The sequence below is a fragment of the Cynocephalus volans genome, chromosome 7, assembly GCF_027409185.1.
Source record: "Cynocephalus volans isolate mCynVol1 chromosome 7, mCynVol1.pri, whole genome shotgun sequence".
NCBI lineage: Eukaryota > Metazoa > Chordata > Mammalia > Dermoptera > Cynocephalidae > Cynocephalus > Cynocephalus volans.
In genome coordinates this window covers 133,653,888-133,678,138 of record NC_084466.1, presented here as the reverse complement: position 1 = coordinate 133,678,138, position 24,251 = coordinate 133,653,888, and the positions used below count along the sequence as shown (strand labels likewise).

General features: G+C 44.6%; 2 protein-coding genes across 5 annotated transcripts in view; one reads left to right on the top strand and one right to left on the bottom strand.

The window, feature by feature from the left end:
• On the bottom strand, nucleotides 1-17,463 carry SFXN2 (sideroflexin 2). Of its 4 annotated transcripts, none has more exons than XR_010024055.1 (14): nucleotides 17,380-17,463; nucleotides 9,322-9,499; nucleotides 8,967-9,137; nucleotides 7,903-8,001; nucleotides 7,077-7,152; nucleotides 6,694-6,779; nucleotides 5,202-5,262; nucleotides 4,749-4,815; nucleotides 4,240-4,342; nucleotides 4,069-4,118; nucleotides 3,677-3,726; nucleotides 3,311-3,564; nucleotides 1,943-2,221; nucleotides 1-1,336 (listed from the first exon to the last, which is right to left on the bottom strand). XR_010024055.1 is itself a non-coding variant. In XM_063102555.1 (12 exons), exons 2-12 carry the CDS (start codon nucleotides 9,480-9,482, stop codon nucleotides 1,237-1,239), a joined length of 969 nt encoding a protein of 322 aa, XP_062958625.1. In that variant the 5' UTR covers nucleotides 9,483-9,499; nucleotides 17,380-17,463; the 3' UTR covers nucleotides 1-1,236. The 4 variants fall into 4 exon arrangements, 2 of the variants coding, with proteins under 2 accessions (XP_062958625.1, XP_062958624.1); XR_010024056.1 differs by having other exon boundaries at nucleotides 2,174-2,221; XM_063102555.1 differs by lacking the exons at nucleotides 3,311-3,564; nucleotides 4,240-4,342 and having other exon boundaries at nucleotides 2,174-2,221.
• Nucleotides 17,464-17,726: 263 nt separating this feature from the next.
• ARL3 (ADP ribosylation factor like GTPase 3) overlaps nucleotides 17,727-24,251 on the top strand; it is a 32,027-nt gene continuing 25,502 nt past the window's right edge. The window contains exons 1-2 of the mRNA XM_063102777.1: nucleotides 17,727-17,788; nucleotides 23,578-23,721. Coding sequence (XP_062958847.1) covers nucleotides 17,786-17,788; nucleotides 23,578-23,721 — 147 coding nt within the window. The 5' untranslated portion in view covers nucleotides 17,727-17,785. The remainder of the gene's footprint in view (nucleotides 17,789-23,577; nucleotides 23,722-24,251) is intronic.

Sequence of the window (24,251 nt, the reverse complement as noted above, 5' to 3'; positions counted from 1 at the left end):
ACAGAGTCAGAAAATCCTACCAGACAAAACTCATACACACGTTGACCCCAGGTAAGCCACAACAGTTCCCTGAGAAGCTTGAGAAATCACCTAGGGCAGCCAAGCTGGGGAAAGAAAGTGGCTTTGCTTTGTTGTGTCCTTTACGGTTCTTTGGTCTTGGTTGGCTTCTCTTAGAGATGTCCAAATAGTTTCCCTTTCCTATTCAGTACACACCAGTCTTTTTTGGTATTTAACCTCATGGACTGAGGAAGGGAGGCAGCCAGGAAGCTATACCCATTAAAATGTGTGATTACCACCAGAGGTGGGAAAGAGGGAGGGAAGGGGAGGGAGAAATTGGTAAATGGCCACAAAAAATGTTTATATTGTGTAATGACTAAAAAAAAAAAGTATAGTCTTAAAAAAACGTGGTCAGTGCTTACATATATCCTTTTTACTCACAGTTAGTGGATTTATCTTTTAAAACAGACATGTGAGGCAGTGGGGGGAAGAGAACTTCCACAATTACAGAGGAGATCCCAAGAACAGATTCAGACATGATTTTAGGGCACAGTAAAGTCTATGTCAACAGATGGAGCTTAAAGCATCATGAAACTCTGCTGCCTCACATAGTATCCTTTTTAGCACTAATAACTCTTGGGTGCCTGAGAAACTCAAGTTTAGCTACACTCCCAAAAAAGCTTGCCAACCAGGGGGCAATGGAGAGGAAAATGGGGAAGAAGGGAGATGAGTCTCCAGAGCGGCGCAGACGTCTTCCCCCTTCTCCTCCTGAGTTAGGCTAGAACTGCATGCGTAAATGGTTCCACTACTTGAGAGAGGAGGAAGAAGGGAAGAGGAAAGAGGAGTAGGAGCTTCTCTTCGTCCCAGGGGCTCTTCTCCAATCCTGGCTAGAACGAGAATCCTAAAATTTTCCTAAGTTTTCCAAATGATTTGTTTGCATGTCTCCCCCAGGCGCCAGCAACTTCTGCCTGAGAGGGCCTCAGCTTCTGATCTCCAAAGGACAGCGGTGAAGGAAGAAGCAGACAGACTTTGGTCTTTGCTCTCCTTTTTCACTTTCATCCCCTAGACTCCAAAAAACCAGATTCCGGGTGGAAGCATGAGGCATCCTCCCACCCCCACCCTCAATCCATCCTGGCCTTTGAGAGTTGTTGGCAGAGGAATGAGGGCACAGGAGCGCACAGCAGCTAAGGAGGACCTGGTAAACATGGGTATATACTGGTCCTTGCTGGAGTGGGAGATTTAAAGACCCTTATTGAAGTAGACATAAGGCACAAGTTCTCCATACTTGGCCTTGATGGTGTCTTGGAGCTCTGGTTCCACATAGGACACGGGCAATTCACTAAAAAGAGAACAGGAGTGGGTTATGAGCATGCCTTCTGGACCAAGCAGCAAATTACCCTCAGATAAAGTTCAACTCAATTGCCACCTCCAAGAATCCCCTCCTGATTTTTCCAGCCAGAATTATTATTGGCCTCTGTATAGCACAATGTGTTGCTTTTACCTCTAATCAGGCCTGACTTCATTCTCCCTGAGCTAAGGTTCTTGCTTTAAACTTCTGTCTTCTCCACAAGATTACAAGTACAGTGCCTGGGACACAGGAGATGCCTAGCAGATGACCACTGAACTAGTACTGAACTAGAGTACTGAGGAAGGGGAAACTGGCATCTTCTTGGTATGCATTCAAGCTACCCTTCCCCCAGTCTGACACTTCCCTTCCCTTCTCCATCATCCCTTCTCCACCCCCAAACCCCCTCCAGGGACACACAAGGGATGTGCACAGGTCCAAGTTGTCGACCCTCTGGCAAACATGAGTCAGTATAAGTACCTGTTTCCTTATTCAACTTTAACAAGCAGGTCCAGTCAGGGGAGACCTTTCTAATAACCCAGCCAGCAGGGAAAGAAAGCCTCTCGTTGTTCCCCCACCCCCTCTCCCAACAGCCCTTACTCCACTCAGAAGAAGCAACCTCATTCGTTCTCCTACTTCTCCTGCCCCTTGGAGTTCTGTTTTGGTCCACCATTCACTGAGGCTAAGAGGCCCAGAGTTTATGCTGATGGGCTTGTCCTTGGACAAATGATGTCCTTCCTGCCACCACCATCTCTCCTGGATGGCAGGCAGGTCAGATGGAGTGGTGACAGGGTATTCAATGAAACAAAGTGAGGAATGAATAGCTGATACCATTCCTGTGGGAAGAGCCCACATGCCACTGGCACCATGAAGATGAGGCTGTAAGAGAGGAGAAACCAAAGCATTAGGGGACATCTCCCCACAGGCCCACCTACACACCCTCCCTGAGCTCCCCTAGGGAAGGGAGAGATGCCCATGCACCTGACCTGCCTTCCCAGAGGGCCCTGTAGTCCTCTCTCTCCAACTATGGAGAGGGAGAGGACTATGAGTGCCAGGAAACTCATTCTGGCAGGGGGATAAAATCAGTCCCCTCCACAACCCCACCCCATCCCTGCTGTTCAAGCAGATGAAGACAGGGAGTGCAAGCAGCAGACCTAAAGACCACTAGCACCCACTGATGTGCAGGGAAAGGAGTGAGTGATATGAATTCTGAGGCCCTGCTCCTTTATTCAGTGAAAACCTAGGCTGTTCGAGCACAGGAAAGGGCAGAGTTCCTCAAACTTCACTTTGCACACAAATAACATGAGGAGCTTATAAAACAGCAGATGCTGATTCAGTGGATCTGAGGAAGGGCTTGAGAGTCTTCATTTTTAACGGGTTCTCAGATGATGTTGATGATGCTAGCCAGAATCATGTTTGGGGATGCAAGGTCTTTTTCATTAGACCTGGGTCTGAATCCCAGCTTTGCCACTTACTAGCTGTGCAATCTTGGGCAAGTTAGCTCTGGGCCAGCAGAGGGAGGACAACAGTGCCTACTTTGCAGGGCTACTGTGAAGATTAAATAAGACAGTGTATGTACAGCACCCAGACCACAGCAACTACTCAATCAGTGATAATATAATTAGCAGAAGTGAGTATAGCAAAATGTTAGACTGTTGAGGATCAAATCTCAGCACCAGCAATTACCAGCTATATAAACTTGGGCAAGTTTCTTAATCTCTCTAAGCTTCAGTTTCTTCATTTGCAAAAGGAGATAATAATAGTATATATATATATATATATATACACCTTTGGGGCTGAGAGAATCAAGTGAAGTTGTAGATGTGAAGCATTAGTTCAGTGGGGCCACAGAAAACATTCAATCAATGTTAGTTGTTCTGTTGTTGCTGTCATTAGTCCTGTGGCCTTGTACAGTATGATTAATGGTAGGACGTGTCCAGTCAATGGCAGGAACCTAAGAATGCTGACCTGACTTGTGGCATTTTCCTCCTGTGCGAGGCTGGAACATTGACAGCCCCAGCCAAAGCTATGTCTCATCATTCTTGTCTCTTCTTGAAAACTGCTCCAGACTCGAGGTCAGAGGGGAGACCCCAGGACAGGAGAGCACCCAAGCATTCCGCTTTCCATTCCGATGTGTATACAGAGCCTCGCCAGCCTACTGCCCCCAAAAATGACGGGGCAAGAGCTCTCCAGATGAACCACAGGTCTTCTGAGCTTGGCCACTTTTAAAGGCAGGTAAAGGAGTACAAGTTCTCCAACATGGGCTATACAAGAAGACAGACCTGGGGCTCCCCAGCCACCACAGGACCCAAACCACCAGAACACGATACTCACAAGCACCCAGACAGCATGACCTGCAATGGGGCATGCAGGACCTTGATTTTCTGCACAAAATAAATAAAAGAGAGACCCATATGGAACTTCTACACCTTCAGGGGAACCCCATGCCTGCCCTGCCATGGATCAGCCAGGTAGAAGATCCCACAGGCAGAGATATTCTGCCCTGAAGGGGAGGAGAAGGGGGACTCTCCTTGCTCTCTGAAGACAAGGTCAGGAAACTGGCTATGAAATCTAAACAGGAGGCCAGCAGGGACTAGTATGGCCCCTCCTTGACTGAGGTGATGGGGTGGTGGTAAGAGGGAAGGATGGGAGGGTTAGGAGTCCCCAGGCACAGGTGGAGCTGGGGGGACTCTGGGAAGGGAAGATGCAAAGGAAAAGCCCAATACCTTCATGAAATGCAGTTTCTCCAGCCTTTCCATGATGACTGGCAACAAGACTGGAAGAGACCAGGGTAGAAGCTGAGGGGAGGGCTGGAAGACTTGGCCCAAGACCCATTTCTGAAGTCATATCAGGGACTGAGTGATTCTCCCTCCTTGCCCAGAAATTCCAGAAAGTACTTGTCATTTGGGAGAAGAGCAGAAGACCGTGTAGAAGTAGCCTCCCCCAACTTCTCCCATGTCCCAGCAGAACGGAGCTTCCCAAATTTCTCAACCTGCATACCTGTAATACCAGGAAGACATGTGCCACTAGCCCCAAAGCGTCCTTCTCAAAAGTACAGAGTATCTTTGAAGACTCACGTAAACAAATTTTATATCCTACTCTGCAATATGCCCCTGCTGGAAGCAAATCAAGGCAGGAAATTTATTTTCTCTACCAGTCTCCCTGGTATCCCACACTGTATTCACTGGTGCTTAATGAATGAAAAGAACTTTCTCCCCCAAATCTCTGATTAATTGATGTTCTAGGAATTAGTGTGGCTCTCCTGGCTTTCAGCATTCAAACAAACAATTCTGAGAAGCACAGCTGGAGAAGCTGGGGTCCCACCTCCCACCCGAAAGCTGAGTGTGGCTGAGGCCTCTACCATGTGTTCCAGAGATCCCCAGGATGGGGGGCTTCCCCCTCTTACTCATGCCAGGAGCTGCCATGGTGATCCGAGAAATAACCACTTGGGTGATGCCTATGGCTGCAGCTCTCTGAGGGCAGAAAGGAGTGAGTTGTTAGGAATGATTTATCCAGTGTACCTGGGCTGCACCAGAGGGCTGGGTCAGGGCCATGGCCAAGTCTGAGCCTGTAAAGGGGAATGGATGGACCTGCCAAGGTCTCAGTGACCTCTCTCTCCCACTCTCCCCCACCCAGCCAGACTTTTATGGCTTCAGGACCAGAAATGATGGAGAAAGGACATAAGAAGTCTGTTTTAAACCGAGACATGTAGGGAAAAATTGACAGGGAAAGAGGATGGAGTCAGGGAGAAGGCTTCCTAGTCCTATAATGGTGCCCAGGCCTGCTCTGATCACTGAGGGGAACACAGGGTCTCAAAGGGAATTCCCTCCTCCCACCCCAAAAGGAGGCCTCTGCTCACCCGGGAATGACCGATATCATTGTGATTCTTGTCCTTGACGCAGATGCCCTGGATGAGTTCCCTAAACATAGACAGGAGTTGCTGGACTTGGGAAAGGGGTGCTGGAAGCCTGCCAGCCATGTGACACACCAGAGGACCAAGACCAGGGCACTCAAGCTCTGGGGAGCTACTTCCTGCAACCTGGCACTTTGGCCTTCTTTCTGCACTCCAGGGAATGGTATCTCAGAAGTGATCTAGGGTAGTAGCTAAGAGAGCTGGCCCTGGGCCCATACTGCCTAGGTTGAATCCTGAAACTGCAGAGTACGTGTGTGACCTTGAGCATATTCCTTAACCCTTCTAAAGCCTTAGTTTTCTTCATCTGCAAAATGGGGATAATCCTGGCACCTACTTCCTAGGACGTGGTAAGGATTAAACAAGATAATATCTGCAAAGTGCTTAGTCCAGCACCTGACACAGAATGACAACTCCACAAACAGTAGCTACTCTGGCTATTACTGTCAGGCCAGTTCTTAACAGCACACAACCTGAGACCAGGTAGGTGGCTGGGACTCATTCATCTGTCAGTAAAGAGCCACAGGCTGGGGGAAGGAAAGAAGAGAAGAGCAGTGTGGGTGCATGACTATTCTGGCAGTGCTCTTTCTACAAGAGCTATTGTGATAAATTTCCATTAGCTAGCAGTCCGAAGGAAGTGTGGTTTGTGGATACTGACACTGATGGCAATGGAAGCAATAATAGCTAACACTAATGTAGCATCTGTTATATTCCAGGTGCTGATGTGAGTCTTTGTGTATATTACATCATTAAAATCTCATAACAGGGCTGGCCATTTGGCTTAGTTGGTTAGAGCACAGGCTTTAACACCAAGATCAAGGGTTTGGATCCCCCTACTGGCCAGCCACCAAAAAAACCAAAAAAAAAAAAAAAAAAAAACCAAAAAAACCTTACAACAGAGGAATATCTATGCCTTCTCTGGTCAAGAAACAAAAATTGTAAGACATTGTGAGTTTCTCCTTTACCTTTTCTGCTGAAAAGCTTAGAGCTGGGTGCCTGGAAAACATCTACCTACTCCTCTGGCTGCTTTCGAAGTTTCTTGGTTCTGTTCTGTCTTTAGATAACTTGCTCTGCTGTGGTTCATTCTGTAAGCCATCCCCAGGGCTTTGGAAGTAGGCAGAGTTCACAGCTTTAACCCAGTTTCAGATGAAAGGATAGGATCTAGTATAAAACCCCACAGGCCCACCCTATCTCCCCTATCCCACACCATCCAGAATAGGCCTCCCACAGTACCTGACACACTGACTAAACCTAAGTCACCTGCCACTCCTGGGTCCATCACCATAGGAACAGCCAATCCTCAGGGACTCTTCAGAGGCTCAGCCCAGCAGCCCTCCCCACACCCACCTCAGTCCCAAGAAGCCACCCACTGCCTTGGTTTCTTGCCCTTTCCCTGCTAACCTTGTGGTTTATACGGAGAAAAAGGGCTCACTGTACTCACTGCTGTCGCATCATTGGGATATTGACACAGTTAGCTGCAGCCACGGCGGCAAAGGGCACCCAGCGGCCCACCAAGGGTGGAGCTCTCTGTCGGGAAAAGGGAACAATGGGACTGTTCAGGCTCACTGGAAGAGGGGAGTGGAGGGGCTGAAGGACGACAAACAAGAAAGAAAATTAGACCTCACTACTGCCAGACACCCAGTTGGGGAAGGCCCAAGAAGGACCAACATGGGGATGGCTCTGCTCTATTTCTCACTACTTGGCTTGGCTCTTACCGTACCCAAACTCACCCAGACTGGGGAAATGTCCCCTGAGGAAAGATGTTTTCCCTAGGACTCTGCTGCCCCCAAGAGGCCACCATGCTCACAGCAGCCCCACACATACCTTCGTCAACGTGTTCATGCCTACAGCAGTGGCCACCGCAGTGGTTGTGGCTGTGAAGTAGGAAAGGGCCATCTGCCTAGTGGAGGAGAAAGATGCTTGGGAGTGGGGAGCCCTGCTGGCTGAGGGTGAGAAAGTCTGGTAACGAGGCTTCATGTCTGAAAACCACATGTAATTTGCTGTCCCAGCCTCATCTTGTGACCCTCTCCCCTTCATTCAATGCTCCAGCCCCCTTGGCCTTTTTTCAGTACTTTAAACATGACAAACTCTTTCCTGCCTCAGAAGCTCTGCACGCTGCTGCCCCCTATCCAAGGAATTCTTCCCTGGGCTCTTGCATGGTCAAATCCTTATCCTCTGTGAACTTCATTTCATGCAAGGTGAAATGTCATCTCTGCAGAAAGGTCTTCCTGACCAGCCTATCTACAGAGGCACCCTGCTGCTCTCCTCTGTCTTGTCACCCTGTTATGTCCTTAATGGCAGGAATCACAATCTGAGATCATTGTGCTTGTTTTCTTAAGAGACCTTACACTCCACCAGAACATTGGCCACATGTCTTACTCAACAATGTATCCTCAGCACCTTGAACCTGCCTGCCACATAATACACACTCAAGAAATATTTGTAGAAGAATGAATGAACAAATTTTGTATCGTTCTAGGAAGAAGAGACTCTTCTTCTTCCTGAGGAAATACTGCCAAACCCTGGAAAAGGGTGACTTGATCACCTGCCCAGGGTAGGACCCACCCAGGGAGGACTGACAGCCTGGAAACCCTTTAGAAGGGCTGTTCCCGGGGAGGCAAGAGGACAGCTTGGGGGTCAGGTCTCCTACCTGACTGATGTGGGGGAAGCTGCATTCCTGTTGGTGTAGTTGACTAAAGCATTGAAGGACTGGTTCACCCACTGCCAGAAGATCACCGCCGGCATCGTCCTACCCATAAGGGAGGCCGGGAAAAGCAGAGAGGAGTAAGTAAGGGAGGACTTGGGGTGCACCAGTCACACCACATTACCTGCAGTTCCCTAAACCATTCCCATGCTGTTTTATGCACCTGGGCTTTTGTACAGGCTGGTCCCTCTACCTGGAATATCCCTCTCCCCACCCCCCACTTCCATACATGGCAAAATCCTGCTCTGTTGAGAGATCACTTCCTCCTTGCAACCTTCTCAACCTTTCCCCTGCCCCTCCTGAGACAGAGTTAGCCATTCCATGCTCCCTGCTCCCACAACCCCATATTCTTCCCCCAACCTACCACTTACCAAGTTGTACTGTAACTGTTTACTTCTTGGTCTCCTCAGCAAAACTGGGAGCTCCTTGAGGGGAGGGACTAAAGTCTTTATATTCCCAACACCTGGCCCAAGGTCTAGCTCAATAACTGAACACACGGGGTAGACAAGGCAGGGGGAGGGACAGGAAGGGAGGGGGAAGAGTCACACATCCAGCAGCCACTGAAAAAGTTTATTCTCTCCCCAACCAAGCCAAGAGAAAGGGTCTTTTTCTATTTTTCTTATTTGGATGTTACATTATAAAAATAAATTTATTGTGGAACAAGTACTTTTTAAGGAGGGAATTAGGATAGCTTATTTGTTGAGAGTACAAGACAGGATGGCTTCAGTTGAAATCCAGGCACCCTTATTTTCTGACTGTGTAAACTTGGGCAAGTTACTTAGCCTCTCTAGAACTCCAGTTCTTCATCTATAAAATGGAAACAATAATAGTACCTACGTGTAGGGTTGTTGAGAAGATTAAATAAGACAAATACACGCAAAGAACTTAGCACAGTGCCTGGTATCTGGTAAGTGATCAATAAAGAGGACTATTATTATTACCATAATATGGCTCCCTGCCTAGCAGACCCAGGCAGCTACACCTCCCACTGCCTTGCTTCCAGGTCTCACCTGTAAAACTGGAGCATGAAGCCTGTGATGATCATGCCACCAGGGACCTGGAAGGACATCCGACCAATGACGTTCATCTTCTCCCCAGTGTCAGGGTGGAAGGCAGAGTCATATAGCTTCTTGGCATACAGCAGCTGCTCCACTTGGGTGCCTGGTGGCACAACCCCCATCCTGCCACCCAAGGACAACACACAGTTACCACCCAGTCTGATCAATGCCTCCCAGTCTCCCCGCTCTCATTTCTCTCTCCTTCCTGAGATCTCTGCCTACTCCTTCACCTTCAGTTTCTACCTCTTCCCTAGAGGATCCATTAATGTCACCCTACTGCCTCCAGCCCCTTCCCTGAACCACGCACCTGCTCTTCTCCACCGTCACCTTGGCCCAGTCTAGCTGCCTCTCTGGTACAAAGACAGTGCGGGGGTCTGTGATGTTGAAGAAGTGTTTCACCCGTCCCAGGAAAGTGTATTGGTCCCAACGGGGGGCATCGATGTTAAAGCCAGACAGGTCAGCCTCCATCCTGCTTACACACAAAACTGTGGACAAAGGAAAAATGAGGATTGTTCCCCAAATCAAGGCCTGCCCCAGATGCCCGGAGCACCTCCTACTGTTGTGGACTGCCTGCTTTCACCAGCTACTAGACATCAGCTGAGTCAGCTTGGGAGGACCAGCATGTTCACCAGACAGAGCAACTGGGCACCAACATGTGTTTCCTGGGTGCCTGCTGGTGGCCGGCCCTGTGCTTGATCACACTGTGGGAGAGACTAGTAAAAGAGACAAGAGCTGTCCTTGGAGAGCTCCGAGTCTGACTGGGGAACAAGAGCCCACCCATGGAATAGTATATAATACCCCCTGGTGCTTCTGGCAGGGAGATGGGGGAAGGCGCCACTTTGAAATACACCCAGAGCCCTCTGTTCTTCCCAACAAGACCTGCCCTCAAGGGAAACTATTTTACCGGAGCCTAACCAACTTGGGGAAAGGGAACTCCAGCCCCCAACAGCCTTCCTGTATCACTGAAAGTGGGGTAGGGGAGACTGAGAAGCCCTTGTAAAAGTCCAGGGCACAGGCTCACTACAAGACTGAGGCCTAATCATAGGATATGGAATGCTTCTCCTCCCCCAGCTCACCTCTGCATCAGTAGGGCTTCTGCAGAACAACAAGGTATTACAACAGAAAAAACTGCAAGTCTCAGGCCTTATTTAAGAAGAAGTCTCTACAAACCCAAAGACAACAGGGGAGACAAAAAAAAGGACAGGAGATGAACTTTTAGCCACTGACACCCATAGCTACAGCAAGCAGTAAACACAGCCTATTTCCTAGACAGATAAACATAAAACCTCACATTAAACACCATTTACCTCAGTTCCTTTTATCAGGTATATCATGTTTAGCTTTCCACAAAAAATTGCAAGGCATACTAAAAGGTAAGAACAAGTTTGAAGAAACAGACCAAGCATTAGAACCAGATTCAGCTACAACAGAGATTTGGGAAGTATCAGGCCAGGAATTTAAATTAACTATGATTAATATACTAAGGACTCTAAAAAGTAGACAACATACAAGAACAAACAACATAAGCAGAGACAGAAACTCTTAAGAAAGAATCAAAAGGAAATGTTACAAATCAAAAACAGTGTAACAGAAAAACAACAACAACATTGTAACAGAAATGAAAAATGCCTGATCAGTAGACTGGACAAAGGCCAAGGAAAGAATCGGTGAGCTTGAATATGTGTCAATAGAAACTTCCCAAACTGAAAAGAGAAAAAAGAAGGAAAAACAAACAAACAAACAAACAAAAAACCCAAAGAAAAATCAAAATATCCAAGATTTGTGGGACAATTACAAAAGGTATAAATACACATAATGAGAGCACAGAAAAAGAAAGAAATGAACAGAAAAAATATCTTAAGTAATGATGAGTGAGAATTCTCCAAAATTACTGAGAGACACCAAAACGCAGATACACAAGGCTCGGAGAACACTAAGCAGAATAACTACCAAAAAATTAACATGAAGGCATATCGTATTCAAACTGAAGAATGTCAAAGACAAACAAATCATGAAAGAAGCCAGAAGGGGAACATAAATGTTACCTATAGAGAAGCAAGGGTAAGAACTACATTGAATTTCTCTTCAGAACCCATGCAAACAAGAGAGTGGAGTGAAATATTTAGTGTTACAAGAAAAAAACCCACCAACCTAGAATTCTGTATCCAATGAAATTATTCTTCAAAAGTGAAGAAGAAATAAAGATTGTCTTGCACAAACAAAATTGCAGGAATATGCCACCAGTAGACCTGACTTGCAAGATGTTAAAAGAAGTTCTTCAGAAAGAAAATTATATAGGTCAAGTGTTAGAGAAGGAATAAAAGAAGGTAAGATAAAATATTTTTCTCATTCTAAATTGTTAACAGTTAACAAACAGATAATAGTTCGCTCAAAATAGTAATAGCAACAATGTGTTTGATGATTATAGCTTATGGATAAGTGAAATGAATGACAGCGGTGATATAAAGGATGCAGGGAGGAACTGGGAATACTCTGTTATAAGGTTCTTGCACTACCGTGAAGTGGTATACTGTTATTTGAAAGCGGATTTGGATTCGTTGTAAATGTATATTGCAAACTAAAATTTCCAAAAGAAGCATGATTTATATGCTAAGAGAGGAGAGAAATGGAGTCATATTTTAAAAAGCTGAGGCCTTTGAATTTTTGTCTGAAAATTTCAGGAAGTCATTAAAAGACTTTAAGAAGAATACAAAATCAGATGTACAGTTTAGAAAGAAAACTCAGGGCAATCATATGAGAATAAACAGGGTGTGGTAGGACCTCAGAGAATGCAGGGAGACCAGCTGGAAGGGAACTGTAATAATCCAGGCAAGAAGGGGGTTTCAAATGAACTGAGATGGACCTGAAAAGGACCAAAATGGAAGAACCATTTAAAGAAGTAGAATCTTAGGAATTTGCTAAGCCATTGGGTATTGTATCAGTCAAGGTTCAACCAGAGATACAGAATTAGTAAACATATAAATATATATATGTAGATGTACACACACACAGAGATATATACACACATATGTCCTCTACACATATAAGTATATATAATATTGATCAATACTTAAAAATTGATTTATTACAAGGAATTAGCTAATTGTCTTAGTAATTGTGGGGGTTGGCTGAGCAAGCCTGAAGTTGGCAGGCCAGGCAGCCAGGAACAGCAGATCTTGGGGACAGGAGAGCAACAAGGGCCCATCATGGCTCAAAGTCTCGGGCTTCCATCTGATTAAGTCAAGCCACCCAGAATAATCACCGTTTTGATTAACTTAAGGCCAACCAATGACAGACTTTAATTACACCTGAAAAATCTTTTCACAGCAGCACCTAGATTAGTGTTTGACTGAAGAACTGGAAGAAGGTGTACATACACTCCCTCATAGCCCACTATAACTGGAAATATAGAAAGGGAATCCTGCGAGTCTTGTTTAGCCTAATCAAGCAGACACATCACAAATATCTAGAGTGATACCTAGGGTTTCTGACTTAAGCAATGAAGTGCTGAGACAGAGAATAGAGAAAAATAAGCTTTAAGGGAGAAAACTGAGTTTTATTTTCCACACGTTGAGTTTCAAGTGCCCTGAAACATTCTTTTTTTTTTTTTTTTTTGTCTTTTTCGTGACCGGCACTCAGCCAGTGAGTGCACTAGCCATTCCTATATAGGATCCGAACCCGCGGCGGGAGCGTCGCCGCGCTGCTAGCGCAGCACGCTACCGAATGCGCCACGGGCTCGGCCCCCCTGAAACATTCTTAAATGCAGTAGGGGCTAGCCAATTAGCTCAGATGGTTAGAGCACAGCCTTATAACACCTAGGTCAAAGGTTCCGATCCTGGAACTGGCCAGCCACCAAAAAAAAAAAAAAAAGCAACAGGCTGCCTTCTGTCTCAGGTCCTTTCCAAATGTTGTTCCCTATCAAGAATGTTATTCCCTCCCCCTTTCACTAAATAACACCTACTCATCACCTACATATTTTTTTTTTTTAGAAATAATTTTCAGATTTACTTCTATATCTTCTACTACTAGGTCATTTGTCTTTTTTTGTAAAATACCACCTTAACTAACTTAAATATTCACCTTCTGGGCCGGCCTGTGGCTCACTGGGTGAACGTGGTGATGACAACACCAAGTCAAGGGTTAAGATCCCCTTACCAGTCATCTTTAAAAAAAAAAAAAAAATTCACCCTCTAAGTCAGGGGGTGTTCACTTTGTTCACCATGGTCACCCCAGTGCCTAGCACATGTATCCAAATGTTTGCTGAATAAGAGGTCCGGTTCCTCAGCAGGTGGATATTCAGGCTTGGAAGAAAGCACAGAAGTGTGGGCTAGAAGTAAAAAATGTCATCAGCAGTATCGAGGTGGTTTAAGATAAAGTTTTCCAGTGAAAATACACCAAAAGGGAAGAATAGACAGCTGAGGACGAACTCTGAAAAATCACTACATTTAAGAGGCAAGCCAAGACCTGAAAGAGGAGAAAGAACAACCAGAGAGATGGGAGATGGGAGGAACCAACGAGTGGGGGAAGGAAGATCAGCAGTCAATTTTTAGATTTTGGGGTGGAAGAGACTTCAGGAGATTGACTTACAGGGGCTAAGTCATTTCCTAAGAGAAAGGAACCAGGAGAGGAGGAGAGGCCCAAGATGCCTGGCCCTGATGCTACTGTGAAGTGGCAATCTCGAGAAGTCAGAGGCAGGCAGTGAGTGTGCACTGCCAAAATTCTGACTTCCACCTCCTCCGCTCCACTTGGCCTCCTGCAGGCTGGATTAAAGACCAAAAGCATTTCTCTAAGTCCCAACTGAATTGGGAGTGGGAGGAGGGGAAAGAATTCACTTTCCCAGACTTACATGAAGCTAAAGAGAGTGCCTTGGCTTACAGAGACCCAGGCTCACACTGGAGACAGCCTGACTGAGCAGAATGCTGTGCCTCCCCCTCAAAACACACACACACACACACACACACACACACACACACGGCCCTGACTACTGACATCTCTCTCCACCCTCAACTCAACATTGCAAAGTCCTCTGCCTCTCAACACACACACACACACACACACCCCTGACTACTGACATCTCTCTCCACCCTCAACTCAACATTGCAAAGTCCTCTGCCTCTCAACACACACACACACACACACACACACACACACACACACACACACACGGCCCTGACTACTGACATCTCTCTCCACCCTCAACTCAACATTGCAAAGTCCTCTGCCTCTCATAAGGGAAGCACGTCTACCATGAAGAAGTAATTATTTGCTAAGTTATTCAAACACCTTTTCTTTCTTTTTTTTTTTGTCGTTTTTTCGTGACCGGCACTCAGCCAGTGAGTGCACTGGTCATTCCTATATAGGATCCGAACCCGCGGCGGGAGCGTCGCCGCGCTCCCAGCGCAGCACTCTACCGAGTGCGCCACGGGCTCAGCCCCACCTTTGCTTTCTTAATTGAGGTTAGGATAGAAATTGCACAGTCCCTGTCTTACATAAAATATAAGGCCAAAAAAAAATCTAAATTATCTGTCTGGAACATTTCCCCCCATACCCACTGTCCCCCAATGGGCATATTTCCCTGATTCCTTCAGGGCAAACTCAAGTCCTTCTGTTATATATTCTCACAGCATCCTTCTTTGCAGCACACTGGGCTCTTGTAATTGTCACCTTCTTGTCATTTACAGTTACAGTTGGCCCCAACCACAGATGAAAAATATTCAGAAAAAAAAAATGAAAAGTAACAATACAATAATAAAAAATAATACAAATACAAAAGAATGTATTAGGTATTATCAGTAACCTAGAGATGATTTATAGGGGAGGATGTGCAGAGGTTATATGCAAATACTATGCCATTTTACATAAGGGACTTGAGCATCTGTGGATTTGGATATTCACAGGGTCCTGGAACCAATCCCCCATGGATACTGAGGGACAATTATATTTGTGTAAAGTCTGTCTCTTCTGACAGACTGTAAAGTTCATGAGCATCAGGACCATGTCTGTTATGTTCGCTGCTGCATGGTTCATATGCCCTCTAAAAATATTTACTGCCTGCCTGAAATGCATTCTGACTTAATCGTGGGTTCTCTTGGCATCACAGATGTCACCTCTTTTAAGTTAAATTCAGCCCTTGCCTCAGTTACAGAAGAGTAGGCTTTCTTTCATAGTTACAGACTGTAACCCTGACTATATTGAATCCTATCTGGTCTCTACATTTTCTCCCATAATCACTCTCCCTCCTCCCATACAAGCCTCATCTAGTCCACCTTAGAAAGGTCACTACCAAGTCCAGGGTGGCCCTACTTTTGAAGAATTATGATTCCACTACTAGGAAGAAGGTGGGAGGTGGAAATCAAACAGGGGATTAACTGATACCAGCCTTCTAGGATTAGAGAATGTCACGGCTCAAAGACATTAGGGATCCAAGATCTCAGTTTAGAAGAGGAAACTGAAGCCTAGAAAAAAGTTCACACTGATTGAGCCAGCATGGTAACCATTTGTGGCACATATAGCCCTGAACTAAGTGCTTGTGGCTGATATGAAGATGAACAACAAATAGATCCAGTCCCCAAAAATCCAACAATAGCTAGGACCCTACTTCCCCAAGGTCACAAGGCTTAGAGCCACCTAGACAGGCCCTTTACCCACTACAGCCTATTTGGAAAGGAGGAAAGAAGGAAAGGAAAGGAAAGAAAGGAAGAAAAGGAAGGAAAGGAAAGAAGGGCAAGCAAGAAAAAGAAAAGAAAAGAAAAATTAAATAGACTAATACCTCCCCTGAAGTGTTCATTCTTCCCAGAGAGAGCCAATTTTCTCTGGCAAATGATACGAGAACTTCAGAGAACAGGCTTCCAAACCCTTTCTGAGGTATCCTCTTACAAGGCGAGAAAAGTGGCCAAAATTCCCTGTTTGTAGCCCCAAGTAGGGAGAAAAACAAAACATCATCACTGGTACTCACAACAGAGGAAGGTCAAGGCAGCCAAAACCTCTAAAAGGTCAGACACTGAAATAGGCAAGAATTTGAGGCCAGGTTGCCTAGAACAAGTTGGAGAATTAGAGTAATAACTAAACAAGCCAGGTGTATGCTTATGGATGCTCACCTGACTCCAAGCCAAACATGATGTAAGACACAGACAACTCAGAAAAACCTGCCTTGCCTTTTTCACAAAAAAACCAACAGTCTAGAAATGGGTAGATTATCAGGGTGCATGCTCTAAACTAAACATCTTGCACCTCCTTAGTCAAGTTTCTGAACTAAGTTTTCTCTCTAAGGATCTGAAGTAGGTATACAAGTAGCAGATGTTTTAAAAATACTTTAGTTGAATGCATAAATAGCTAAGGACCATTCAGGGAAAATGTACCCTCATTCCAACGAAAGCTTGTTGGTAGGAAGAGGTGCAAAGCCCAAAAACTTAGATGAAACTTAAGAACAGCTAACCCCTATATAGCACTTCCTTTATAGCAGGCAATGCTCTATGTACTCGACATATAATAATTCACATAACCCTCACAAGAACCCAGTGAGGTAGGTAATAGGCACACACACATTAGCAAACTTCCAAGTGTATCTGCGTCCAGACTTTATCAGCTTTTTAAACGTTCTCGGTTTACATCATAGATATAAACCACTCTGTTCCTCCTAACTGGACAATAGTGTTTACAAGCAACACAGTATACAGTGTAAACAGTGTGTAAAAGTTGGTTCAAGATCAGACTCCATCACTTAAGATAACCAATTCCTAGGGTTGTGAGAATGAAATTTCCAGGAGGGCAGATTTTTGTCCACTGCTGTGTCTCCGGCGACTAGAAAAGGGCCTGGCACATATGTACTAACTCTTCTTAGGTCCTGTGCATGGGAAAAGGGTGGGAGCTAGCACTTTCAAACGCACCCCCCTCTATCTTCCTTGGCTGTTAGTGCAGATCCATTTCTGTCTCCTGGTCTGTAGACGGTGTAGGTGCACTGTCCCGTCCAACTTAGCTTAGCATAACCCGGCCGATCCCAAAATGCCGTTCACCTCTGCTGTCAGCTCCTCCTCACAGCTCAGGGCCAATCCCCAGACCACTTCTTGCCCTCCGACAGGCGGTCTCCTCTCGCCGGGTTCCCCGTATGCCGGACTCTGACACAGAGTGTACAGATGGGTGCGCCTGCCCCCCACCTGGGCCTGGCAATCGAAGGCAAAGGGGGTCCATGGCGAGGGGCCCATGGCATCCCCAGGGCACTCTTCGCGCCACGTGGCTTCTGCAGGTGGAAGTTCGGCCCGCCCCGCAGCCCTGCCTGGGCAGAGTCAGGACAGAAACCCGAGCGCTCTCCAGGGGTGAGCGGGTTGGAGGTACATGTAGCGGACTGCCTCCTCCCAAGGCCCCTTACCTGGTCCCAGGAGGCACGCACTGAGACAATCGCCACCAGATGTAGCCCGCGTTGGAAGCCCGGCCAGGGTGTACAGCGGCCCAGCTCCCGAGAACCGCCCCCTCGCTCCCCACGCCCCTCTTCCCAACCAATCACAGGCCGGGAGGCTCCTGCCAGCCCAGTGAGCGAATTTTCACCATCCACAGGTCTGGGCAAGGCAGCCCCCGCCTCCAGCCGCTCCAGCCCCCGCCTGCGCAGGGGGCGGGCACTTGGGCGCGCTTGCGCACTTGGGTAAAGCGGACTGAGCCCCGCCCTGTACCGCTGCTTTGCGCCTCCGCTGTGCGTGCGAGGGACGTCGGGGGCGGTGCCGCAGCAGTTGCCCCTGGTAACGGGGAGGCAGGAGGAGGAGGAGGGACTCGGCGGGAGGATGGTGAGTGTGGGGGCCCGGGCCCCTCCGGAGCCGGCCGGTCACCCCCCTCCCGTCCCCCGGCCCAGGGCGGGGCACTCCGCCGAAAGCCAAGGAGGGAATGGGACGGCACTAAGGCTGCTGTCTGGGTCCTGGATTGGTTTCGGGGGGCGGCAGGGAGCCCCGAGAGTGGACCCTGGAGGGAAAGCCAGGCCCTGGGGAGGAAGGCGGGGCTTGCGACCCGTCCGGGGCATGGGGAAGGGGCTGGCAGAGGGCGTGGTTGGCCTCGTACAGAGCTCGGGCTCCATCACTACTCTGGGGACTGGGATGAGGGCGGATCTGAGGAGCTGTGCAGAGCAGCCTCCGCACGCAGACTAACATCTTCCCAGGGAATCGGCCTTCCCGCGCCGCAGGAAACTGGGGTCCGCCTGGGGCCGGGCCAGAAACGGGGAGAAGGGCCGGCGCTACTGTCTTTGAGGTCGCCCTGGCGGTACCAAGGAAGATGGTAGCCTAGCTCTCTTATTCCTTACGATGTGCGGGCCCCTGGGGGTGGGGATTAAATCCCAGGACACAAAGAGGTGTCGCTCGGAAGGGATGCCCTGTGGATTTGACGCCGTCTCGGTGTCTGCGTGGCGAGTGCGCTTCTCCAGTCCCTAGTTATTCATTTGCTGAGAGTTCTGCAAGATCTGGTTGTTGGTGATGAGCGATTTTTCGTTCAGTACTTAATCATTGATGATGGAGGCAAATTAGCTGCCCGGTCCCTACTATTGCCTTCGAAACCTGTTGCTACCCCCCAATCGCACGTGTCTACAGCAGGATCAAAGGTCTTAATCCCAGTTTGGGGTCTTCAAACTAAAAAGAATGAGAGATTAAAACTGGAGAGTGGGCATCAATTTCGGGGAAGCATTTCTTTGTCAACCCTAATTGTAAATTATGTGTGACCGATAAGACCATTAACACTCTGTTCCTTGCTGATTTCTGTGCAGTTAGTTGGAGGGAGTTAAAATGGAATTAATTTTTAGAGCTAGTCAAAGAAAAATTGTTTTTGAGGCATTTAGATTAGATCGGTTGGTTTACCAACTGCAAAAAGCCAGTAATCAAATTTATGGTTACTTCCCCACCCCACCCCCTAGTTCCTTTTTGAGTTTTAAAAATGTTGAGCCACTTCTATTGATTTAAGAAGAAAAAGCTAGCTGTCCAGCAGGAAAAATACATGTACCTTTGGTCAGATTATCCAGTGAGTAAATTTTGATAGGAAAAACACTTTAATTGATTTTATATTGTCAGATTGTGAAAAAAGTAGAATTATCTCATCTAAAATTGCTAATCACATTTCACACTTGCTACATTTGCAGTTCTTTTTAACCTCAGGCTAAACAGATTTTTACAAATGTTTTCTATTAATCGTTCATACATGAGCTGTCCATTTAAAGGCTAAGTTGTTCTCATCAAATGAATACAAACATAACTATTTACACAGAAAATAACTAGAGTTGAAATGAAAAAGGCATGCCAAACCAACAGAGAATGAGATTTGTCATTATAGATGAGAAATGCATGAGAGTTGGCTAACTTTTCCCAGTTTGTTTATCAATTAAGTGGACTGTGTAATTTCATGATTGTTTAATTTATAATTACAGGCCACAATAAATTAGCCACTGCTCATGTTTCCAGGTGCAAATCGGCATTGTATACAACAAATTGACAGCGTTGTATATACACTGTTGTATTCAATGATCAAAACAGAATTGGTGTTGTTTTTTTTTTCCTAAAATGAACAATAAGAAATTAGGACAAATTATTCTGGATTCTTTATCTGGTTTCCCAGATTCTTTTTTTTTTCTGTCTCCAAAAGTGTGAGCTGTTTTTAGAATGAGAAGTGGAACACTGGATCTAAACTTTCAGTGGTGTGATTAAGTGTGTTTACTGCTGGTATCCCATGAGCCCCCTTGGTTAACCATACAACTGGAGAGTGAGCCCTGAGTTTTTGTTTTTTGTTTTATTTAACTTCAGCTGTGACTAATACATTAATTTTTGTTAAAATTTGGGTTACTGCAACAAAAGCCCATTATGGGTTTCTCTGAACATTTAGTTAGGGTCATCTATTTTACCCCTGTCTTATGATAGCAAGTCCTTGATGAAATCCTAAGATGACAGTAATTTTAGCCCATAACTAATCACTGTTACTTAATATATGACTCCTTCATTCGGTTATTATTTATGGAGTACTTTCTACTTATGGAGCTTGTGGTAGTTATCAAGCATGTTCAACAATGAAGATTGTTCCCAACAGTAATTATGTTTTCTGGTCAGAAATGGTCAGTGAAAAATTTAAAAGAAATAAACACAACTACTGTTTTGAATGGTTACTCACCTCCTTTAATCCTCATACCATTTTTCTTGAGATAAAAATATTATTGTTCCCATTTTCTAGATGAAACTGTGGCCAGAGTTACACATAATGTTCTGTTCATCAGGACTCTGCTGAAATGGGAACCCGCTCTTCCTGAGGAGATACCCATGTTTTTTCTCCAGGAAACATTATTTAGTAGAGAGGTGATGAGAAAGAAGACACTTTAGATGAGTTTCTCCTTTTCAAAGCTATAGAAGTTCAGTTTTAAGAGGTAAAAATAAATTGAAGTCATTTCCATTTAAACTAAGTATGGGGAGTGTATGTACTTGACAGTTGCCTCAGTAATTTTAATATTTAAATTTTAGCTGCTCCTCACAGCCATGTAAATTTCCTCTTTCCCCCCACCATCTCGTTTCTTTGAATGAGCTAGCTAGTACCATTTTAATTCACTACATGTGCCTCTGCCAGTAGTAGAGTATAAGCTGATTTTGAGGCAGATCAAATATCTGTAGTCAATAACACATGTATTCATGATTTGGCTGTAGAAAAGTTTGTTTAAATGTTTTGTGGCTGAGTCAGACCACTTCTGTCCACTAGGGTGCAGATAACTTGTATACACACATGCTGGTAACACAGTATACAATGAACTGAAGTTCTTGTTTCTTAAATTGCCTTTCCTTAATGTCATAGAAGTGTACATTCTACATACAGATCGTGTCTGTTTTTCTCACTGTTGTTCTTGGTGCATGCAGGTTACAGGCATTTAATGATAATTGAATGAATGGATGTTTTTGCCAAAAATACACTTTAAAAATTAATTTCATTGTATGAATACTGCAAGACTCAGCCCCATAATAAATTTAACTTCTAATGGCTGTCTCTCTTCATTTGACATTTAAAATAAAGTACAGGCATATATGGTTAGAAGCATAGAATAGGCTTATTCTGCTCTCTTTCATCCAACGTCTTAAATCAGCTTACTTTGTACCTTTCAGGCAGAACCCTAGTATCTATAAATATCCTCTTCCCTATTTAGTAAACCCTGATAATCCTATGATCCACTGTCCTCAGTAGTTAGCTTAATATGATGCTGTATTGTATTTGCACTTGTCTTCCCTAGGCCATGCTTGAGATGCCATTTATCATTTTGCTGGAAGAAAATATTAGCTGAACTTTCCACCTCTCTGTAATTTCTCTCAAAGGTTAAGCATACGAAGTTATTGTTTCCTAATAAGGAAAGTTACTCATTAGAAATGTAGGAGTACCATATTCTGTATCATTAGGTTAACGAAGTTTATCTATGGTTAAAATGATTTCTTTCTCATCTTTTTTTGCTTCTCTTCTTTTAAGGTAAATAGAAATTATGTTTTCTCTTAATTATTCAATTTCAAATATAATGAGTGTGTAAAAAGTCTGTCTGTAGAAAATAATATTATTATTTAGTGATTTTAAGAAGAGACACATTGAGATAACCCAAAACATTAATTTTAAACTTTGAAAATATTTTATAGAAAACAGATCTTTCTTCACAATTTCTACACTAGTAGATAATACATGAACTTTACCTGTATGTTATTTAATGTGCTAATTGGATAAATTCCAGTTGTTTTAGAATTTATTGTAAGAGACAATGAGACCCTTTCTTTTTACAGACAAACAGGAAATCAGGATGGGTAGTACAGTGTGTTTTCCCTGTTCTTAACCTTTTTTTATCACCAGTTCCCTGAGGATCTCAGCATTGTAATTTTAACTGTTCTGAAAGGTGTTATTATAAATGAGTGATTGCAAAAGAGCTAATAGAAACCAGGGAGACTGCTTATAAATATAGTTTTAAGAAGAAATGGTATCAAAGTATTCAAGGCCAGACGAGATAAAAACAAAAGCAAAAAAATGTCCTGCCTTAAAAAAAAAGTCCTGCCCATCTTTTGTTTGTTCGTTTCAAATCTATTCAGTCTTTCTCCCCCAGATCTTTTGGCATAGAATTTGTCTTTCTGTCTTAGACTAAAAGTTCCATTTATTGCTGGAAAAAAATTGAGGTATGGAGAGGTTAATGTGGTCCTTAGCAAGTCAGTGCAAATACAGTACTTAAAGTGGTAAAGAGTCTCTAAGGCAGAAAGGAATTCTTAATAATTATGCATATTTGCATATCATTGTCCAAAGAGCCAGTTGTTGAGAATTATTTCACAGAAGTATTATTTGATCTTAGTGAACATACTGATTTGAATTATTGCCTACTGCAATGCGGATAACAAATACAACCATTTTATATAATTCTAAGACTCGGTTTGAAGGAATTTCTACTCAGGCTGGGAGATTAGATTACATGCCCTTTAAACTCTGGGATTCTTTGATTCTCATTGTAGCCTTTCCTTATTAGTACAAGATTGTCAAGTGTAGGACAGAACAAATAACTATCAAATAAAAATTTTCTTATGTTCTTAGCTAAAAAGGAACATGGTTTGTTTCCACCTATAAAAAATAATAATAAATAAAAACAAGAAACAAATATTAGATTACTAGTCAAAAATACCCTGGTTAAATTATGATGTTTTTTGCTTCATGAGTGCCTTTTATAGTTCCCTAACTTCTTTGTTGTATCAGATTTTTCATCTAAGAAACAGATAATTTGTACCTATCCTGTAAGGGTCTTGTGAAAGTTAGATGGTGGTAGAGTATTTTTTTATTTTTTTGGACCGGTAAGGGGATCGCAACCCTTGACTTGGTGTTGTCAGCACCACGCTCACCCAGTGAGCTAACTGGCCATCCCTACATAGGATCCGAACCCGTGGCCTTGGTGTTATCAGCACCACATTCTCCCAAGGGAGCCACAGGCCAGCCCATGGTAGAGTATTTTGATCGAAGAAGTCTTAAACATGAATTGAAATAGACAAAGTCTTAAACAGAGAGTTCAGCTACAATTTTATACAGCCTGTTTGTAACTTTTATAGCACTTTAAAATCTTGCATTAACTTGATAGGATAATTCTATTTAATTTGGCAGCAGTTATCTCGTGTCTGTCTAACAAATGCCAGGCATTGTGGGAGACCAAAGCTATAGTCCTTACCCACAAGAAACTTCACTCTAGTAAAGGAGAAAAATTTTAAAAATCAATTACTTAGTCTGATGTGATAAGTGTTCCACAGTAAGCATGTGTAAAAGGCTTTAGGAGTACAGGTGGAGTAGTAGTTCATACTCCCAGGAGATTTGGGGTGACTGCTAAGCTGGATTAATAGGAGGAGCAGTAGTAAGCCAGGCTACTTATTAAGTTGCTGAATTTACTATAGTACTTCTGCCAAAACTTGGAAGGAGGAAGCAAATGGAATAAATGGCATTAGAGTGGAAAATAATAATGTAAGCTCTCTATAACCAAGAACTTTTTCAAGGAGAAAAAGTCATTCTGATGTCCAGTAATATAAGTCAGTACCCCCAAAGTAATCTCTCTCCTTCATGGTTGTTTAAGGGCTTACTCTCAATTTTGCGCAAATTGAAAAGTGCACCGGACCAGGAGGTGAGAATCCTTCTCCTGGGCTTGGATAATGCTGGCAAGACTACTCTTCTAAAACAGCTTGCATCTGAAGACATCAGCCACATCACACCTACACAGGTGAGCACTTCCTTGGCGCTAGATGCTCCGTGACACAATGAAGATGGTAATAACAGTGTGAAAGACAAAAGGGTTAGGGTCAGGGTGGAACCTAACCCTAGTGGAAAAACAGTTTTGTTTACCTCCAAGGTTTACTTCTGAGAAAAGTCTATACAATCTAAAAATGATCAGATTTCAAAAATATAACAGGAGATTCCATTCATATGAGGTATTTAGAGTAGTCAAATTCATAGAGACAGGGCCGAGCCCGTGGCGCACTTGGTAGAGTGCTGCGCTGGGAGCGCGGCGACGCTCCTGCTGCGGGTTCGGATCCTATATAAGACTGACCGGCGCACTCACTGGCTGAGTGCCGGTCACGGAAAAACGACAAAAAAAAAAAAAAAAAAAATTCATAGAGACAAAGTAGAATGGTTACTGGAGCTGGAGAGACGGGAATAGGGAGTTATTGTTTAGTGGGTATAGAGAGTTAATTTTGCAAGATGAAAAAAGTTCTGTGGATGGATGCACACAATGTGAATGTACTTAATGCC

What these genes read in the sequence shown, in the direction of transcription:
- SFXN2 (XM_063102555.1), bottom strand. Translation starts at nt 9,482, where the DNA reads ATGGAGGCTGACCTGTCTGGCTTTAACATCGATGCCCCCCGTTGGGAC. An exon ending in CATGGCAGCTCCTGGCATGA is followed by an intron (nt 4,119 to 4,748) that starts GTAAGAGGGGGA and finishes GGTCTCTTCCAG; the next exon opens with TCTTGTTGCCAGTCATCATG. An exon ending in GGGCTCTTCCCACAGGAATG is followed by an intron (nt 1,337 to 2,173) that starts GTATCAGCTATT and finishes TTCTCTTTTTAG; the next exon opens with TGAATTGCCCGTGTCCTATG.